Source organism: Lynx rufus, unplaced genomic scaffold, assembly GCF_022079265.1.
Source record: "Lynx rufus isolate CCGP_SWC_20201006 ecotype Redwood Valley unplaced genomic scaffold, mLynRuf1.p SCAF_16, whole genome shotgun sequence".
In the NCBI taxonomy this organism is placed as follows: domain Eukaryota; kingdom Metazoa; phylum Chordata; class Mammalia; order Carnivora; family Felidae; genus Lynx; species Lynx rufus.
Window position 1 is genome coordinate 13,950,443 of NW_025814830.1, and position 19,616 is coordinate 13,970,058.

The 19,616-nt window shown below is 47.9% G+C and overlaps 2 protein-coding genes across 4 annotated transcripts; both read right to left on the reverse strand.

The window, feature by feature from the left end:
* Positions 1 to 3,240: 3,240 nt before the first annotated feature.
* LOC124511220 (cytochrome c oxidase subunit 6B1) lies at positions 3,241 to 12,389 on the reverse strand. The gene is made up of 4 exons (XM_047078234.1): positions 12,283 to 12,389; positions 10,312 to 10,428; positions 8,421 to 8,521; positions 3,241 to 3,432 (listed from the first exon to the last, which is right to left on the reverse strand). Exons 2-4 carry the CDS (start codon positions 10,415 to 10,417, stop codon positions 3,379 to 3,381), a joined length of 261 nt encoding a protein of 86 aa, XP_046934190.1. The 5' UTR covers positions 10,418 to 10,428; positions 12,283 to 12,389; the 3' UTR covers positions 3,241 to 3,378.
* Positions 12,390 to 14,125: 1,736 nt separating this feature from the next.
* On the reverse strand, positions 14,126 to 16,526 carry ETV2 (ETS variant transcription factor 2). Of its 3 annotated transcripts, none has more exons than XM_047079190.1 (6): positions 16,457 to 16,526; positions 16,282 to 16,362; positions 15,925 to 15,999; positions 15,205 to 15,684; positions 14,603 to 14,715; positions 14,126 to 14,344 (listed from the first exon to the last, which is right to left on the reverse strand). In XM_047079190.1, exons 1-6 carry the CDS (start codon positions 16,524 to 16,526, stop codon positions 14,144 to 14,146), a joined length of 1,020 nt encoding a protein of 339 aa, XP_046935146.1. In that variant the 3' UTR covers positions 14,126 to 14,143. The 3 variants fall into 3 exon arrangements, with proteins under 3 accessions (XP_046935146.1, XP_046935145.1, XP_046935147.1); XM_047079189.1 differs by having other exon boundaries at positions 15,925 to 15,984; positions 16,249 to 16,386; XM_047079191.1 differs by lacking the exons at positions 15,205 to 15,684; positions 15,925 to 15,999 and having other exon boundaries at positions 16,285 to 16,362.
* Between the last annotated feature and the right edge of the window lie 3,090 nt (positions 16,527 to 19,616).

The following is a 19,616-nucleotide window of genomic DNA, read 5'->3' on the forward strand; positions in this document are numbered from 1 at the left end:
GACAGCTCAGAGCCTGGAGCCTGCTTCAGATTTTGTGTCTCCCTCTCTCTGCCCCTCCCCTGCTTGCACTCTCTCTCTCTCTCTCTCAGAAATAAACATTAAAAAAGAGACGGAAGTGGATGAGAAACTGCCTCACGGCAGCTCTTCACAAGACCACTCATCTTCGTTTCCGGAGTCAGCAGGCCTTCTGCCAAAGTTCGGGTCAGATCACAGTTAAGTTTTCCCTGTGTGGCTTACGTGGAGATGTGCAAGGTTGTGGAGGTGCCATGGCAGAACCATTCATCACAGCACCACCCAACAGGTCATCTGCCTGTGACGAAAAGGGATAACATCTTTCTGGAGGAGACACCTGGTGGCCATCACCATTCCCAGGGATTAGACTTGACCGGCACTATTGGGGCAACATGGCACCAAGTACCTCCTGACGGGAAGCAAGAAGTCAGATACATAGGAAGGATTCTTGTAAAAAGTACTTAACCTGCACCTAATCAGGCCTTTAGAGCAAACTTCCAGTTTGTAAGATCTCCAGAAGATGGCAGCAGAAGTTAATTGACACCATGAGAAAACAATTAGGCAAATCCAGAGTGGGGGGACATTCTACAAGACAGCTGGCCTGGCCTCTTAAAAAAAAGTCCCGTCTTATAAAACTGGGTGGGGTGCAGCAGGGAGGCTACTGTAGAATTTAAAAAGACATTAGAGACCTAAAAAACCAACGTAGAATTTGAACTTTCATTGGATCCTGGAACAAAACAAAAACAACAGTATAGAAGACTTTTGGGGTATAATTCGGGAAATCGGAATATCAGACATTAGAGAATTAATGTTAGTTTTTCTTACAAGTGATAATGGTATGAAGGAACGTGTCATTTTTCAGAGATACATACTTAAGTGCTTAGGACTGAAGTGTCAAGATGTTTGGAAATTAGTTACTCTTGAACCAAGACGTATTTGAATTGCAAGGGTCCACTTACAAGCAGATTTACATATACATGCAGTACTGTAAATGTATTTTCTCTTTCTTATGGTTTTCAAATAACATTTTCTTCTCTCTAGCTTACTTTATTGTAAGTATATAATACATAGAACATAGAAAATAATCGAGTGTTAATCGACTATTTCTGTTATCAGAAAGGCTTCCAGTCAGTAATAGGCTATTAGTAGCTAGGTTTGTGGGAAGTCAAAAGTTATAGATTTTTTTTTTTTTTAATACATGGATTGTGGGCATTCCTAACCCTCACCTTGCTTGAGGGCCTACTGTACTTTTATTAAAAAATTTTTTTTAAATGTTTATTCATTTTTGAGAGAGAGCGTGAGTGGAGGAGGGGTAAAAAGAGAGGAGACACAGAACCTGAAGCAGGCTCCAGGCTCTGAGCTGTCAGCAGAGCCTGATGTGAGGCTCTAAACCATGAACCGTGAGATCATGACCTGAGCTAAAGTCAGACGCTTGACTGAGCCATCCAGGCACTCTTCTAACTGCACTTTTCATTGGTTCAGTAAAAAGAATATGTAGACACAAAGTAAATATGACACAATATTAACAATTGTTAAATTTAAGCGGTGGGTATGATAGCAATTAAACAGATGTCCACTTTTTCTGTATGCTTGAAATTTTTCATAATAAAGTATTTAAAGAGGGAATACATATTTTAAAAAATCCCTGCCCTCATGGAAATTACATTCCAATGTGTGTGGAGGGGGGAAATTATCAAGGATGAATTAAGTCAAACATAGGAAACGTTAGTGGTTAAGTGCTTACGAAACAAAAGGAGTCAAGGGCTGCAAACGTTGTGTATGGGGGTTGAAACTGTAGGTCAAGAGATCAAGGGAGGGCCTAAATTGTATGTGAGGAAGACCTGGTGGATATGTGGTGGAAAGGCATTCCAGGCAGGGCAAACAGCAAGTGCAAAGGCCTTGAGGTTGGAGCCAGCCTGGCATATGCTGACACTTCTGGTTTGCTCACAGTTCCTGTCACACTGAGAAGGCCAGCTTGGCAGGAACTGCAGGAGCAAACAAGAAGTGGTGGATCAGAGAGGAAATAGAACCAGATCAAAGCTTTACCAAATCAAATACATATCAAGTGTATATATTTATATATACACATATAAATACTTCTAGATGTGTGGGCAGTCTCTGGAAGAATGCATGGGAAACTGCTGATGGCGGTTGCCTCCAGACAGAATTGGGCATCTGGGGTCACAGTGAGTCCTACATCTGGACTTTTCTCTGGACTTCCTGATTCACTTGAAATTCTCACCATGTTTAAGTTCTTTCTTATTTCCAACACATGACATAAGCTACAGTTCCTCAAAGTCCCTGGGCATAGATGAGGATCCTCTGTTTAGAGCCTCTCCTCCTCGTAGGCAGCCATTTCAGAAGACCCCTCCCTAGGCCATTTTCCCTCAATGCAAGAATCCTCTCTCTGCTTGCCCGAATATGCTTCAGATAAGTCTGTCTCTCAACCACTTGAGTGGTCTTGAGGAAACACCAATTCAGCCACAACCTGGTCCTCTAAGTGAGTCAACTGTCTCAGGAGCTCCCTGCTAACAAATCTGGTGGGTGATATTCTGGACTATTGTGTGGCAATTCGTTTGGAGGCAGCAAGAAAAAATGTTCATCTGGCCTGCTTAAAACGACCTCCAATCATCACCACGATCAACATGAAAAAGGAGGACCAAAACAGAGGGAGAAATTCCACAGTGAAGAAAACTGATCAGATGATATTAAAAGTGTACCGTTAATATCTTAGATGTAATTCATGGCAGTGTAATCATGTGTAAAATAAATCTGCATCTCTAAGAGATACATACACTTACTTATCTCTGGATAAATCCCCAGGATTTGCTTTAAAATCACCTAGGGGGGAGGGGAATAATTAGAGACGAAACTGATTGGTATTCTGTTGATAACTGTTAAAACTAGGTGATGGGTACACAGAAGTTTTTATTCTACTGTTTTCACATGGTTCAAAAATTACATAAAAAAAGTTTCTTGTAATTATATAGATAATAAAGGAATAATCAGATAAATCTTAGCATGTATAGGGGCTCGAGGCTATTTTGTATAATCAACTCACTCTACTGTCTGGTATAGAGAAGGCAGTCAGTTTAATAACATAACATAAAACAAAACAAAACAAAACAGAAAAAAAACAATCACCCTGAAGCCCCTCTTACTGGTCAAGGTACTAATTCTACCCCAGCTTCTTGCCCGATCATCCAGCTCTTTCACACATACACAGTCTTACACTTTTCCAATGAGTATTTATTATTAGTTAAGCCATGCTTCAGGATCCCAGGGTGGGGATCACCATGTACCCAGGTCCCCCTTCACTGCCCTAGGAGAAGGATGGAGTACGGAGGAGAGGTGGGTGGAGCCAGTTCAGATCTTCCCAGGAAACGTGCCTTCCGCCCGGCGGTCGTCCCAGGCTGCCACCTGTGGAAACACAGCCAATGTTACTCCCTTCCCCTGTGGGGAAACCAGATGAGTGACCTTGGTCTTCCTCACTTTGCTCACCTGCTCAGTCGTCAACAAGTAAGCCCAGTACTGCCACTATTTCAGGAGTGAGGGTTGGAGGGGGGCGAGTAACATGCAGAAAAATCCCACATTCACTGCAGGGCTGTCCCTGGGGAGATGTGTGACTGTACAGAGGTTCAAGAGTACGGCTGTGCTGTATTTCAGGAACCCCAGAGTTAACACTCAGTGATGGTTGTCAGAATACAGGAAAGAACACTAGGCAGCTGCGAGACAAAAAACAGGCTCATCTATGCCCTGGCACGAGTGGATCTCCCAAGTGCAAAAAGGTGCAAAACTGAATACAGAGTGTGATTCTGCTGATCACAGATGTACGCATATAGGCATATAAAAAATAACAGAAAGGCCCGTATCAAACTGTTAACACTCCCTAGAAGAAACACTCTGCAACCTGTGGACCTTCCTACAGGCGGTCAGAAGCACAACCACTGATATACACACACCCTCACACTCACATATATATGCCATGTATTAGAGGCAGTGGACCAAAGCACGGATAATAAGGAAGACTGAATCTGAATTCCTAGCTGTGACACCTCGGGCAAATTACTTAATCTTTCAGGGCCTGTTTTTTTTTTTTTTTAATTTTAAATTTTTATTTTGAGAAAGAGAGAACACACAAGGTGGGGAGGGAGGCAGAGGGAGAGAGAAAGAATCTTAAGCAGGCTCCACACCCAGCACAGAACTGGACACTGGGTTTGAACTCACGAAACCATGAGATCATGACCTGAGCCAAAATCAAGACCTGGGTGCGCGACAGACTGAGCCACCCAGGCACCCCTCAGGGGCTCAGTTTTTAATTGTATAAAATGAGGACAGTGAGGGGCACCTGGGTGGCTCAGTCGGTTAAGCGTCTGACTTCAGCTCAGGTCATGATCTCATGGTTTGTGGGTTCGAGCCCTGCACCGGGCTCTGTGCTGACAGCAAGGAGCCTGGAGCCTGCTTCGGATTCTGTGTCTCCCTCTCTCTGCCCCTCCCCTGCTCGCGCTGTCTCCAAAAAATAAATAAAACATTAAAAAAAAATGAGGATAGCGATAACAGTATCCATCTCATCCTGTTTTCCAGCACGTTTGCCCTTAGAGGATATCAAGTGCTTACAAATGAGCTGGCTCATAGTTAAGTGATGTGTATTTTATTTACATACTTACACACCATGTATCATGAATACTCTGTACTTTAAAAAACATACAGACAAATTGGGCCACACTACATATTGTCCTGCAACTTGCTTTTCCCACAAGTCTTAGAGCTCTTTCTGTTTTCTGTCACAAAGATCAAGATAAATGAACCAACATTTATCTAGCTCGGGTTGTTTCTGAATTACAAACAACTCTGCAATGAAGATCCTCACACAGGAGCATCTTTGTAGGTCGAGATGTAAAACTGCCATGTGTATGTTTTTTTCCATTTTGAAAGATCCTGCCAAACTGACCTCAAAAGAGATTGTACCAATTTATAGAACAACTAACACTTAGCACTGTCCATCTTTATAATTCTTGCACCAGAATGCAAGGTAAAAACAAGCTTCTCTCTGTTGTTTTAAGCTGTGTTTTCCTGATGACTTGAGTGGAGATGGACATCTTTTCAGGTCAACGCTCACCTGGATTCCCTCATACTGGACTTGTACTGTCCACAGTCCACAGTACTCTACGAGTGAACTTCTCAGTTGCTGGGATTGACCCTCTCTCCACCTCTCTCTTTTTAAAAAATGTTTATTTTTGAGAGACAGAGATAGAGCTCGAGTGGGCAAGGGGCAGAGAGAGAGAGGGAGACACAGAATCCGAAGCAGGCTCCAGGCTCTGCACTGTCAGCACAGAGCCCGATGCAGGGCTCGAGCCCAGGAACCATGAGATCATGACTTGAGTCAAAGTTGAATGCTTAACCAACTGAGTCATCCAGGCGCCCCTCTCCATCTCCTTCTTTTTTTTTTAATTTTATTATATTTTTTAAAAATTTACATCCAAATTAGTTAGCATACGAAACAATGATTTCAGGAGTAGATTCCTTAATGCCCCTTACCCTCCTCTCCATCTCTTTTTAAAGGATCAGGTTGGTCTGATAACTTGGAAATTTCACTTTGCCCAATAATCCCACTTCATGGAAAGGAAACTAAGGGAACCATTCAAATAGAGGAGAAAACATTTCCCGGAATGGAAATGTACACTGAAGTATCATTTAAAATAGTGAAAAGATGTGAATCCAGCTAAAAGGGAAGGAAATATTTTATAACTATTAAGATGATGGCTGCCCAATAAGTGAGCAGATTGTACTGACATGGAAGTAGGTACACAATGCATGTTAAGTAAAAAAAAAGCAAAGCACAAAACAGTGTCACGAGTATGACCCATATTAGTATTAAAAAGTACATAACCACGTATCTACACATACACACACATTAGCACACAGAAAAGGAAGTAAAAGATTTGTGCCAAATGACTAAGGAAAGTTAACTTTAGGATCAGAAGGGAATGGCTTGGGGGCTTTCACTTTCTACATTACATAAATCTCCTGTTTTGAAGATTCCACAAAAGTCAGTGCTATTTTTTCATAGAGAAACCCAAGATTTTTTAACCTGGAAAATAAAACATGGTTGGAAAAAATGTTTTAAATGCCCTTCCAAAATACACATACTGGGATTAGAGACTAATTGAAAATAATACACAGGAAACACCTGGAAATGCGACAGTATTATTAGGGAGGTCAGGAGGATGGGGAACATTTTTCTGCCCTTTCTCTATTTTTTAAGTTTTTGTGAAGTGGTTATATTTTTCATAAAAAACAAAACAGGGGTGCCTGGGAGGCTCAGTCGGTTAAGTGTCCGACTTCAGCTCAGGTCATGATCTCACAGGTCATGAGTTTGAGCCCCTCATCGGGCTCTGTGCTGAGAGCTCGTAACCTGGAGGCTACTTCAGATTCTGGGTCTCCCTCTCTCTCTGACCCTCCCTGGTTCATGCTCTGTCTCTGTCTCAAAAATGAATAAACATGAAAAAAAAAATTTAACAACAACAGCAGCAATAACAAAACACTTGTTTTTACTTCACCAAGTTTTTAAAATAAAGAAGCCAGGGCAGCCAGGTTTAAAAGGGACTTGGCAGAATACATTTATATTCAGCCCTAACAGGGCAGACACAGCAGGCACCTGAGGGTAGGAACCACACAATCTGCTGCTCCCAAGGTAAGGGCAGGCCCAGGTCCTGGAGAATGGGGCGTAGGGCAGCACTGGGGCCGGAAGCATGCTTCCCAGGCCTCTGTCCAGCATGCACCCAATGGAGGCTCTGAGGCTGGAGGAGGGATGTTATGAATTCACAACATCATGCTACCCAAGATCACCCAGTGACAAGGAGAAATCCTGGAAGGGCACAGGGCACTCAAAGACACATGAGACACTGTGGCCAGAGAGGTGGGAGGAGAGCCAAGCAAGCTGAGGAAGACTGCATTAAGGCAATCTGTTCTCAAGAAATAAGCCCCAAAGGCGTACATCAAGGATGCTTCATATATACTGAAAAATTAGAACATAATCTCCATCAAAAGGGAATCAGTTAAATAAAAGCATCTGAAAGTTACTAAAACCTAAAACGGCAGATCTGTATGCATTATTATAAAAAAAGGCCTCAAGACACACTGAGAAGTCAAAGCAATTCGAAGACTACATCGTGTGACTCATCCATACAGAGGCTCCACAGGAAAAAGGGAATGAGTTAACACTAGTTACCTCAGGGAAGGAGCACTGGGGAGCACAAGACGGCTTCTACTTTTTATTTTACTGTACTGCTCACATTTGGCTTTTTTTTTAATAAGCACTATGACTTTTGTAATACTACCATATTTTGATCCTAAAACACAAGGTTTTTGCATTTTAACATCTCTGAAATTAGCATTAATTGCATTCCTTTCTGGCATTTAAAAAAAAGATTTCTCAATGTTTCTTGCAGTCAAGAGGATCTTTGATTTGAGGAAATAGTACAATGTTAAACATAAATATTTGGGAGGTGGGGGGCTCAATCAGAAGGACTTGGGCCCCTAAAGATAAATTCTTTATTTAAAGAAGTGTGTGACAGAGTATTAAATAGTGACAAAAGGTCTGGTCAATCAGGGCTAGCCAGATTGCCTCACTGTGTCCGCATCTTCTAGAGAAGCACACGGAAGTAGGTAGGGGTAAAAAGACATGTTTGAGATTTCCTTCAGAATACTACAGCAAAGAAAAGGGGACAGAAGAAGGGAATGTGGAAAAATCTTGAAAATACTCAATTTGGGGAGTGGGTATAAGTGGAAGGTCACTGAACTATTCTCTCTACTTTTATGTATAATTTGAATGTGTTCATAATAAAAGGCACAGAACTGCACAAGATGGCGAGCCCCACAGGGACAGGGAGCCGGCCATACGCATATTTGTGGGCTCCGTGAGCAAGATGGATGTAGCATGGAGACGGCCCCAGCTGCCCCAGCTGAGAGTCCTGACTGGCTGAGAGTATCATTAAAAAGAGAGAAGGAGGGGCGCCTGGGTGGCGCAGTCGGTTAAGCGTCCGACTTCAGCCAGGTCACGATCTCGCGGTCCGTGAGTTCGAGCCCCGCGTCAGGCTCTGGGCTGACGGCTCAGAGCCTGGAGCCTGTTTCCCATTCTGTGTCTCCCTCTCTCTCTGGCCCTCCCCCGTTCATGCTCTGTCTCTCTCTGTCCCAAAAAAAATAAATAAACGTTGAAAAAAAAATTTAAAAAAAAAAAAAGAGAGAAGGAGGGCAATTCCACAAAGCAAAGGTCAAGTCCCATGGACAGTGCGATGCCCTATGCTTCCTCTGCCTCTCACAGATGAGCCCCCACCGAGTTACTAACACTCCCTTCTGCTAAGACCCCATCCAGTGAAGTTCCAAGGGCCCCAGCAGGCAGTACATACCCAGGATATGGGGCAGAGGGACTTGTACACACGCCGGTACCATTCACACACGGAGACATCACCCCCTTTAGCAGTCATCGCCTTCTCACAGCGGTGGAAGTCTGTGAAGAAAGGGGCTCAGGTTCAGCCCAGACCAAGGACTGGAACACATTTTTAAAAAATGTTTATTTTTGAGAGAGAGAGAGAGAGAGAGAGAGAGAGAACAAGTGGGGGAGGGGGAGCATGCAGAGAGAGAGAGAGAGAGAGAGAGAGAGAGAGAGAGACAGAGAATCCCAAGCAGGCTCTGCGAGGTCAGTGAAGAGCCCAACTCAGGGCTCCAACTCACAAACTGTGTGATCACGACCTGAGCCAAAATCAAGAGCCCAACACTTAACCAACTGAGCCACCCAGTTGCCCCTGGAACCCATTTTTGATCAAAACTCAGAGAAATATTTTTCACTTCACAGCAGTTATGCATGCATACACACACACACACACACACACACACACACGTTTGACAAAGAATGTACATTCCTACAAATGTGCTGAAAAAGGCTAGACATGCCTCGCCAAATTGATCTCGTGGCCCCTAGAGAACTACTGTTTGACCTGAAAATTCTGGGGTCAGGAATGAGGAGGTAACATGAGGGACATGTGCAGGGACTACGGAAGTCCAAAACCAGGGCAAGGGAAAGGGAAGATGATCTTGATGCTAAGATGCTGGCATCCTAAGACGGGAAGGGGATAATCTTGTTTTTAAAAGTAGGAAATTAGGGGTGCCTGGATGGCTCATTCATTCAACTATAGGTTTCAGCTCAGGTCCTGATCTTATGGTTTGTGAGTCTGAGCCTCCCCTTTCTCCCACCAGGATCTGTGCTGAACTGTGGGGAGGCTGCCTGGGATCCTCTCTTTGGCCCTCCCCTGTTGGGGCTCTCTCTCTCAAAATAAATAAATAAACTAAAAATAAAAACACCTTTAAAAGTAGGCAATTAAGGGGTGCCTGGCTGGCTCTGTCGGTAGAGCATGCAACTCTTTATCTCGAAGCTGTGAGTTTGAGCCCCACAGTGGGTGCAAAGATTACTTAAAAATAAAATATTTAAAATAAATAAATAAAATAAAAGTAGAAAATTAATTAAAAAAAAAGAAAAATACTCCAAGTATTCTACTCCTGGGCACATTCTCTACATAACAAAAGCATTCATATGCACATCAAATTACACAGAACATTCATAGCATCATCATCCATAAAAGCCCCCAACTGGAAACCATGCAAGGGTCCAGAAATAAATTATGGAAAATTATACACGATGAAAATGACCAAACCATACATCATAGCATGGATGAATCTTCAAAACTGCCAAATGAAGAAATTAAAAAACTGAGACTATGTATAACGTCTATAAAGTTCATCAAGAGGCAAACCTAAAAGCAGTGATAAAACCAAAATGTGATTGCCTTAAGTCGGCAAAGTTACATCTCTAGTGGGCAGAGTAGGATGCTGTATTCAAGGCAAGGCATGCAGTAGGCAGGGAAGCTCAGAATGCTGGCCAGTATCTAATTTTTTATCCAGGTTATAGTTACACAGGGGAATCACTTTAGTATTATTCATTTAGGTGTACATTATGCTTTACATATTTCCTTTATGTATGTTACATCTGTCACATATACACACAAATAGTCTTCAAAAAAAAAAAAAAATCATTATAGGAACCAAAGTTTGTGATCCTGACCTAGATCCTGGAACTTGAACACAGCTGTGATGAGGGGCATGGGCCCTGCAAGGTGGGATGCCCACAACAACAAAAAAAGAGGCCTGGGATGTACAGATCCGGTAGGAGACAACAGATAAGTGACATGAGGTGAGGGACCAGGAAAAGGTCTGCATCCCCTCCCACGTCTGCGCCCTGCTTACCCAGGTAGTTCTGCCAGCAGTTCCTGGTCTGGTTCTGGTTGGGGAAGCGGCTGTCAAAAGGGGCAGTCTGGTAGTTCTTGATTTTGGTCTTGATGTCTTCTGCCATGGTGCTGAGTCCTGGAGGCATAGGCAGTGGAGGTTGGCAAAAGTTCTAAGGGACCTGGGCATGGGGAGGTCAGCCCACCCAGACACAGAATAATGGGGTAGGTTAGGTGTGAATCAGCCACCACCTTCTACCTCTCAGCATATACAAACAGAGGTAAAGCGTGGGGCAAATCCACACATCTAAGTGTGGAAGTCACAGCAAGGCTTGGCAGGGCGGAGGGATGGGACTCCTTAGCAAAATCGGGCCTTATTCGTCCCAAAATAACACTGGCTAACATTCACTGAGTACTCAGTATAGGCCAAGCACTGTTCTACACACTTTACTCCTGCAGCCACTCTAAAAGGTAGGAACTATTACTTATTACTATCACTGTTTCACAGACAAGGGACAGGGTGTCCAAGTGACTTCCCAAGGTCACACAAGTGGAGGAGCCACACTCCATCACTGACAGATCTACACGGTAGAGGTTCTTAATCTCCTTGGTACCATGAACTCCTCAGGGATCTAATGAACCCTTTCTCAGAATATTTTTTAATGCATTAAAAGATTGCATAGGACGATAAAGAAAACCAGTTGTATGTAGCAGAGGATTTATTAACTACCACAATTCTGAAGCAGTCACGAGTGAAGATGTATTCTGTGACATCGCAACCATAATGTGATATAAGATGACCTGTGATTTTGATTGCTGACAAAGCGACAGATGGATGCTAATATTACCAAGATTGATGCCTCCATTCTTAAAAGGAAATGCTACATTTAAATTAGAGATTAAGAAGAATAAAGGGGTGCCTGGATGGCTCAGTCTGTTAAGCCTCCAGCTCTTGATTTCAGCTCAGTTTGTATCTCATAGTTGGTGAGTTGGAACCCCGCATCAGGCTCTGTGCTGACACTCGAGGAGCCTGCTTGGGACTCTGTCTCCCTCTCTGCCCCTCCCCGCTCGCTTCTCTCAAAAATAAACAAACAGTTAAAAAGAAAGAAATTTTAAAAAAGGTTAGGAAAAATACATATGTAATTTTCCCCCCTTCAAGTACTAGCACACCTTGCATTCTATGGACTTTGCAGACTGAGAATCAAAAAGCTCTGCTGTATCTCTTATGAGGTGACACACAGTTTTCTCCATGGAATGTGAAACTGTCTCTATTCCAGAGAATTCAGAGTAATGGGGTTACAAAGGCCCATGTAAATTCAAGGGACCCAAGGTAGTGAGCAGGCCAGTGTTAAATTCAAGGGACCCAAGGTAGTGGTGGGGATCTGGGGCACCACAGCAGAATCTCTGGGGGGAAAGGGTAGAGGCGCATGGGGAGGAGACGTAGAATACCAGCGCTGGGACACAGAAGAAGAGTTGTTCTGAAGTGTTGTTTTGGGGGGAGACCTGGGAGGGACGGTGGTTCAGGAATGACTCTTAGGCCCTCTAACATTCAAGAGGGAGGAGGAACCAGAAACCTGGGTGCAAGGCCAGGCCGCGGCCCGGGCAAGCCACGGGAGCCACGCCTGCCTACGGCCTGCTGATTGAGGGCACTACAGTCCTAACTACGGAATCCAAACCCCGGTCGCCGGCTAAGTAGCTTAATATCGCTGATCCTCAGTTACTTCACTGTCAAAAAGGGATAATTGCGGGCCTTTCCTCATAGGGCTGGAGTGAAGATTAAATGAATTAATAAAGTCGCGTGAAACGTTACCTGGCATTAATTAAGGAAGACCGAAATAATCGTTAGCTACGAATACTGACAGAACAGGACCCTAGGGACCAGGGGGGGCCAGACGCCGCGGGCCGGAAACTCACTTCGTCCTCGGGGAAACGAGGGTCCGGTTCCTCAGTTCCCCAGGATAGGGTCCCAGCTTCCCAAGCCCTGGACACTCACCTAAAGACACCCCCGAATCACCTCGCAGCTCAATGTGACCCTCAGCAAAGACGCCAGAGTCGGACCGGAAGCGGAATTGAGGCCGGCCGGAAGCGGAGCGAGTCAGAGTGTGTGAGAGTTTTCCGCGAGGCTAGAACGCCCGCGGAAAAGCCGTCTCTGGAGCCATTAAGGCCACGCCCATCCGGGAGAACTCCGAAATCCTATTGGGCTGAATGCCTGTTGATCATCACTTCCGGCCCAATCGTGAGCTAGCGTGCGCTTTTCAAAGGTCCGACCTGGGGCTTGAGACGCCTGGTTACAGTTTCTCATCTCTTGTTTTTACCTAGGGAAAGGCGTTTCGAGTCCTGGGACTATCTGTAGAGAGGGCCGAGGGAAAAGTATCCCAGCGGAAGTATCCTTATTCATGCAGGTATTGCTTGTTTAACGCTTACCCAATGCCAGGTTCTTCGATAAGGGTTGGGGATGCATCACTGAACAAACACGAGTCCCTACCCTCTTCATGATTATTACGGGATCAATTGTTAGGGGTTTGAAATCGAACCAGTCTTTCTCCCAGGGTCATTTGTCATATTGTGAGGAATATCCAGACTCCCACCTCCCTGTTCTTTACCGTCTTTCCCCAAACTCCAGAAGGCACAAATTAACACAGATTTGGGTGCCTGAAGGCTCAAACCAAAGTCCTGCATCACAGAGAGGAGGGGTTAAGAACATAAAAGCTTGGGTCTGGCAGAAATTAGTCCATCTTGGAAAGTGACACATCTATTCTAGTCACAGAGGTATCCCTGACTCTTTCTCTCACACCTCACAGCTAGCTGATCAAGAAATCTTGTCTTTGCCTGAAGCAATATATCCAGAATCTTCGACATCTGGTTCAAGCCACAGGCACAGCCAGCCTAGGCTATAGAAGCAGCCCACACCCTAGCCTCCTGGTTTTCCCACTGCCCTCCACAATCATCCACTCAGCCAGAGAGGCCCCGTTAACACCTCAGTCATCACTTCCCTTTGGCTTAGAACCCTCCCATTGGGTCTTGTCTGACTCTTTCAGTCAAAAGCCAAAGTCCTTATAAATGACCTACACAGTTTGGTCCCTCTTATACCCTCATTTCTTATCTTTTTCTCTTTATTTCCACTGCTCCAGCCATACTGGCCTCTTCCTGTTTAAACACGCAGTCTGGCTTCCCTCTAAGGGCCTTTTGTATTTGCTCTCCCCTTGGCCTGGAATGCTTTTTGTGAAGCTGGCTCCCTTCCTCACTTCCTTCAGGTCTTTGCTTCAATGTCACCTTCCTGGTGAGTCCTCCTCAGACCAAATATTTAAAATTGTCATTTTGTCAGTCCATAGGAGGACCACTCTTTAGGGACTCAGTGGTTCCCAGAATGGGGTAGGCTCTCCTTGGGATCTAGATCCAAGTTCAACCACCCTCAACTTGGGAGTGGTGAGACAGTAGGTGGTTTGGGGGATCTAGCACTAAGTCTAATTACTTAATGGTCCCAAGCACTGGAAGAACACACATAAGTCCTCTTTTGGAGTTTTGAGTCTTCTCTTCAGAAGGGACACAGCAGGTAAACTCAAACGTTAGTGATTGGGTCCGATTCCTTTACAAGTCCCAGCACGGGCAGGCACACAGTAGGCCCTAAAGGGACTGAGTTGATTCCTTTGAATATCCCATCACACAGTGAACACACAAGTAGGTCCCCTAAGGGTCTGGGTGTGTTTTAGTCACCGCGCGTCTTAAGATCACACAGGCCGGGGGTGGGGGTGGGATGTGAGTGTGGTGGTGCACACTTAGGGTCCTTAGTGGGTTTAGTCAGTGTCAGTGGGAAGGACGCAGGCAGCACACACGACTAATTTGACGGGGTATTTTTATTGGGTCGCTCCTCCCGGTCCACCTCCCGCGCAGTCGGTATGGACCAGGCCGGGTACGCGGCCCCCAAAACGGTACGTGTACTTGCGCCCACCGCTCTTGCGCACGATGTCGCGGCGGTAGTAGTAGCGCAGGCCTCGGCTCAGCTTTTCGTAGTTCATGCCGGGCTTCCTCTTGCGCTCACCCCAGAGCCGCGCCACCTAGGACGGAGGCTGGGATTAGTCTGAGAGTCAGGAGGGAGCCTGGCTAGGCAACAGACGCGCGGGGCTGGGGACGCGGTTTCGGGTACGTTTTGGGCAAGAGTTAGTCCCTTTAACTCCTGCGGGGGTAGAGATGAGTACGAGCTGGGGTGGGGTGGGGGAGGTCAAGTGCTAGGCAAACTGCCTCGGCTAAATTGAACTGAAGGAGACTGGGGCGAGACTGGGGCGGGACTTGGCCGGTCTGGGAAGCTGCCCCACCTCTCTGGGGTCACACAGCTGGAACTCGCGGCTGTTGCCCGTCCAGCGGATGCAGTTGCTACGCTCCCCGTCTCGGAGCAGCTCCAGGAGGAACTGCCACAGCTGAATGGGACCTGCGGAGTGCAGGCAGGTGAACACTCAGGCTTCCTAGCCCCGGACCAAGTCGCTTCGATGACCCATATGTCCGGGCTCCCTCGCCTCGAAGGTCCATGTGTCCGGTTTTCCCAACTCGGGGCCCAGAAGTCCATCCCCTTCGGGCCCAGCGAGTCCGGATCCCCCCATATAAGGATCCCCAGCATCTGCCTCAGGGACCCAGGCAGCCGGGGCCCCCATCTCTGAAACTTAGGAGTTTGGGTGCCACATCTTGGAGACCCAGATATCCAGACCCTCACCTCTTTCCTCTCAACTAATCCAGGAGCCTAGGTCTCTTGCTCCCTGGAAGACTACCAGTGTCTTAGTCCTCTCCTCCCCCAGGACTCACCATCACCACCTCTCTCGGACTCTTAGGTAACAGCCTCGCCCCCTCACTTCCAGTTTCCTGGGTCCCGCCCCTACGCGCCTAGGCCCCGCCTCATTAGATTCGGGTCTTGCGGACCCCTCACCTCGATGGTTACTTTTGGGGTAACAAGCCAAGGTTAGGTGGTCCGACTGCTGGCTGGGTTCAGAGGACGTGGTGAGATCTGAAGCCTGGTATCCCTTTGAAGAAGTGGTGCAGTCCGTATGCAGCCCCGAGACCCAGGAGGTGGTAGAGTCTGAGACCGCAGGTCCAACCCACGAAATGGTAGAGTCCGCGTGAGGCTCCCCGCGGAGGCCCTTGCCCCAGTAGGTGGCGCCGTCGAGACCAATAGAACTGTCCCAGTTGGTGGAGCTGGGGGCGGCCTGGGCACAAGACCACGAATTGGTCCCTCCCCCGGAGGTGGCACAGTTCTGATCCGTTGTCCCCGCAGAACCGGCGAAGGGGGCGGGGCCCAGGCCGGGAGGGGCGGGGCCCGGGGCCTGGGAGAAGCCGTTCCAGTGGTCCGAGCCGTTGCACGTCAAGTCCGTCCAGTCTCCCGACCACGGAAGAGCCTGACGGGCGGGATCTGTGAGGAGCAACAGATCTCAAGTGAGGGGAGCCTAGGTGTCCCGGTCTCTGGCCCGGGGGTTCTTGGAGTCTAAGCTCTAAGCCCTGGGGCTCTGGGCTCCCGGATCTAGGCCATGCCACCTCGAGGACACAGGTGTTTCCCGTCCTAGCCCCGTTCCCCTCAACGATCGAGTAGTTTAAACCTCCAGCTACGGAGGAGGACCCCAGTACCTTCCCCCGCCTCTGTGTACACACTCACCCGCCCCCCATGTAGCTTCTGGATGCGTTAACGTGGAGCCCCAGTCCAGCGGTGAGAGCCCTGCGAGGGATAAGAACGAACAGAGTTTAGGGAAGGTGTGAGCAATGACTAGAGACGTCCCCTCGACCACTCACGCAGCAGTCTTTATTCTTCAGGGAATGAGTTATTACCTCCAGCCCCTACTCACGCATACCTAGAACTCAGGACCCTGGCCTCGTCCTCTTTCAACCTCAGGACTTCAAGCCCGCAGCCCTCCCCCCATTTTGCCTCCGGAGTCCAGGAACACACCCTTCCTCCCTCAGTCCCAGCAGCCCAGTCTCTCACCTTCCTCAGCTCCCAGGGGTCCCAGCCCACAACCACCTTTCCAGCGTGTCTCCACTGTCAGCGTGTCCCCTGGGAACGCCAGCTCAGGGAAATAGAAGCCGAGCTCAGCTCCTTCTGCAGGCAATGAGGAGGTTAGGGCTGGGTCGGGGTCAGCAGAGACCCCCACCTGTGCACCCTCCCCATACAGTGACTCAGTGCAGCAGCCTACCCAGCCCTGAAAGCCTGTTCCCTGGGGGCACTTCCTGCGGTGAAGCTTCATCCCAGTTCCACAAGTCCATGGATGCTCCTTGTGAATGTTCTGGGCAGGGGAAAAAAGGGGAAGGGGTGAGCTGGTGACACTTAGGGACCTTGGAGTCTGGCTGGAGACTCCCTCAGACCCAGAAGTCCAGGCCTTTTGTTCCCTTCTTCCCCAAGACCCTGGAATCTTGGCCTCCAGTGTCCTTTTTTCTCAGACTAGGAGTAAGGGACCTCAGCCCTCTCCCTCCCTCAGACCCAAGAGTCCAGACCCCCAGACATCCAGGCCCCAGTTCATGGCTCACCTCTGGCGGGTTTCTCTGTCCCCAGCCAGGGGTCTCAGCCCCATTTCATACCATGCACCCCCTCCCCTGGGGGCCGGGGCAGGGGGGGAATTTTCCGAGACGTCAGAGCTGGGGGTCGCAGCTGGGTCGAGTTGCAGGGACAGAGGCGGGGCCAAGCGTCGTCCCCCCCCAACCCCCCTCAGGGATGGCCGTCCGCCACCTCCTGACAGCTCCGGCTATCCTGTTGCGGGGATGGCTTGGACTTGGACAGGAGCTTGGGGAACAGCGGGCTGCGCGAGACCCGGGGTGCCGAGGGGAGTTTACGGGGTGATGGGGGTGGGGCGGGGGGCTTGCTGGACAGGTTCTCCGTCTTGGGTCTTGATCCTGCGACATGGGGGGGGGAAGGGGGGAGGGTCTGGGGTCAGTTGGGTTGCGCCAGGCTTATCTACAACAGGAAGGGGGATTTCCGGCCAGACCCCAGGTCGGCCTACGTCACAATCTGCAGGGGGACCGCGTGGGGGGTGGGGAGGAAGGATATGGTTGGGGGAAGCTGACCCAGAATCCCCAACTGGGCAGAGTTCTCCCCTTCGAGGGCTTTGAGGACGACATTCTGGGGCTGCTCTTGAGGAGTGTCAATCATGGTAACAGCATCAACGATACAAATAATGACGACAACACTTCTAATAGCTAACATTTATTGAGGGCTCATTGCCTGCCACCAACTGTGTCACTGGGTTTTCACTTAATCCTTTTATGAGGTAGGTACTAGTCTTCATTTTATGAAAGGGGAAATTGAAACAGACTTCCTTCCACTTCTCTTCATGTCCAGAATCCATGCCTTTCCATGCTATAATAGTTTGAGACAAATGGGGAAAATTTGAGTATGAACTGAATATAAGATATAGAATTATTCATTTTCTTAGATGTGATCATGGTATTATAACATGAAAGATGTCTCTATAAGGAAATGGACACATATTTAGGGGCGAAGTGTTATGATGTCTGTAACTTACTTCAAATGATTCGGCATCCCCCCCCCCCCCGCCCCCCACGTATACATATAACATATACATCTATACATGCAATAGTTGGGACATACTTGTACTAAAAAATTATTTGTTTATTTGAGCTTCAAATTTAACTAGGTGTCCTGTATTTTTATTTCCTAAATCTGGTAACCCTAAACCCAGGTAGCTTGGCTTCAGAGCCTGTGGTTGTACCCATTATGCTGTATTAGTAAGTGTTTACCATTAAAAATAACCTCCTTAATAATGGGCATTTTTCAATATTCACCCTGCTTGACCATTAACCATTTACCATTCTGAGGGTAGGAGGATGGAGGTGTGAGCACTACTCTTCTGTTGGTGTTACATGAGGAAACTGGGCTTGAAAGGGGAGAGCCACTTCCCAGGGCACATGGTGGGTGGGTGGTGTTGGGATTGGCTTCAGCTTTGGGTGAGCAAAGAGCTCCCAGGCCACTGCTCCACCATCTATCTAACCCAAGGACCTGAAGGGTACCCTAACCTAGTGTTCCCCACCATGCCCCAGGCCTCCTCCCCCTGAAGCTGGTCTCTCTCCTGTGTGTCAGTCTCCGTGACTCCCTACTCTAGGTTGGTGTCCCTGGCTCTGGGTCTCTGTTGCACCAGGCTTGATCCAGTGAGGCCTTGTCACCCAGTCTCTCCTGCTGAATCTCAGTCCCTTCCCTTCTCTCTCCTTACTTCCTTATCTCTCAAGTCTCCATCTCTCTCTCTCTCTGCGTTTTCTCCCCATCTTCCCTCCCATTGTACTGCCTTGACCTGCCATTCTCGCCTCTCCATCTGTCTCTCTCATCTCTGCTTGCCACATCCTCTCCATCTCTGTCCATCTGTCTCCCAACCCCACCGAGCTTTCTTTCCCTTTCCTCAGGAAGACTTAAACACACACATTTAAAACTTCATTTTTGGAATCATTCCCTCTTCCCATCTCCTCCCTTGTTGCCCTCCCTGACTGAAGTGAGCAGAAGGGGGTCAGGAGCAGGGAGGGCTACTGATGTGGGGATAGGGTCTGAGGGTCCTGGGGCTGGGTTGTCTGGCCCAGGTGACAGGGGGCTGAAGGACACTTCCTGTGAGGGAGGGAGACCCTCACCCTTCTAACCAGACTGGAAAATGTGACGTCAGAGAGGGAGCAGTAAGGGAGGAAGGCGGGAACAGAGGAAATTTGACACCTTTCCTGGGTAATCAGCTTCCTGAGAGGCCTTGGCATTGTTTCCTTCCTCCTCTGAGTGCCCCTTCTCAACCCAGGGTTCTGCTGGCTTTGGCCCTGGGAGACCCTCATCCCCTCCCCATGCTTGAATCATGGAGTATCCCTCTTCTGCCTGGTCCCTGCCCTAGCCCCTTTCAGACCTCCAGTCCACAGCACGGCAGTGTCAGGGCTGTTTCTAAAGTGCAAATCTGATGCCAGTCCCCGCGTGAACTTGGTTTCAACTACTTAGGGCTTGCTGCTGCCTTCAAGGCAAAGTCTAAGCTCTTAGCCTAGTGTTCAAGATTCTGCTTGGACACTTCAGACAGGCAGAGTCAAGCTTGGGGCTGGGAAAAGAGAGACCTGCAGATGCAGAGAATAGAAACTCAGAGAGATACAGACACTTAGAGACAAGAAACAGAGGGGCACTCACAGAGACATTCAGGGAAATAGACACAGAGAAACACTCGAGGACGCCCACACAGATGTACGGCAAGAGAAGTTGGCTGGGGTTTGGCAGAGTGAAGAAACTGGAAAACAGTCTGAGATCCAGAGGATGAGAACTGCAGAAACTGGGAGAGAATGACACGAAGAGCATGAGACAGACGCAGAAGTGGCGAGTTCCTTCAGGAA

Excerpts from the sequence above, each read along its gene's own strand:
- LOC124511220 (XM_047078234.1), bottom strand. The coding sequence starts at position 10,417 with ATGGCAGAAGACATCAAGACCAAAATCAAGAACTACCAGACTGCCCCT. Across the intron at positions 8,522-10,311 it reads CTGCTGGCAGAACTACCTGG|ACTTCCACCGCTGTGAGAAG; the intron begins GTAAGCAGGGCG and ends CTTTCTTCACAG. Across the intron at positions 3,433-8,420 it reads CCCTCTGCCCCATATCCTGG|GTGGCAGCCTGGGACGACCG; the intron begins GTATGTACTGCC and ends GTGTTTCCACAG.
- ETV2 (XM_047079189.1), bottom strand. The coding sequence starts at position 16,526 with ATGGACTTGTGGAACTGGGATGAAGCTTCACCGCAGGAAGTGCCCCCA. Across the intron at positions 15,685-15,924 it reads AGAAGCTACATGGGGGGCGG|ATCCCGCCCGTCAGGCTCTT; the intron begins GTGAGTGTGTAC and ends TGCTCCTCACAG. Across the intron at positions 14,345-14,602 it reads AGCTGTGTGACCCCAGAGAG|GTGGCGCGGCTCTGGGGTGA; the intron begins GTGGGGCAGCTT and ends CCTCCGTCCTAG.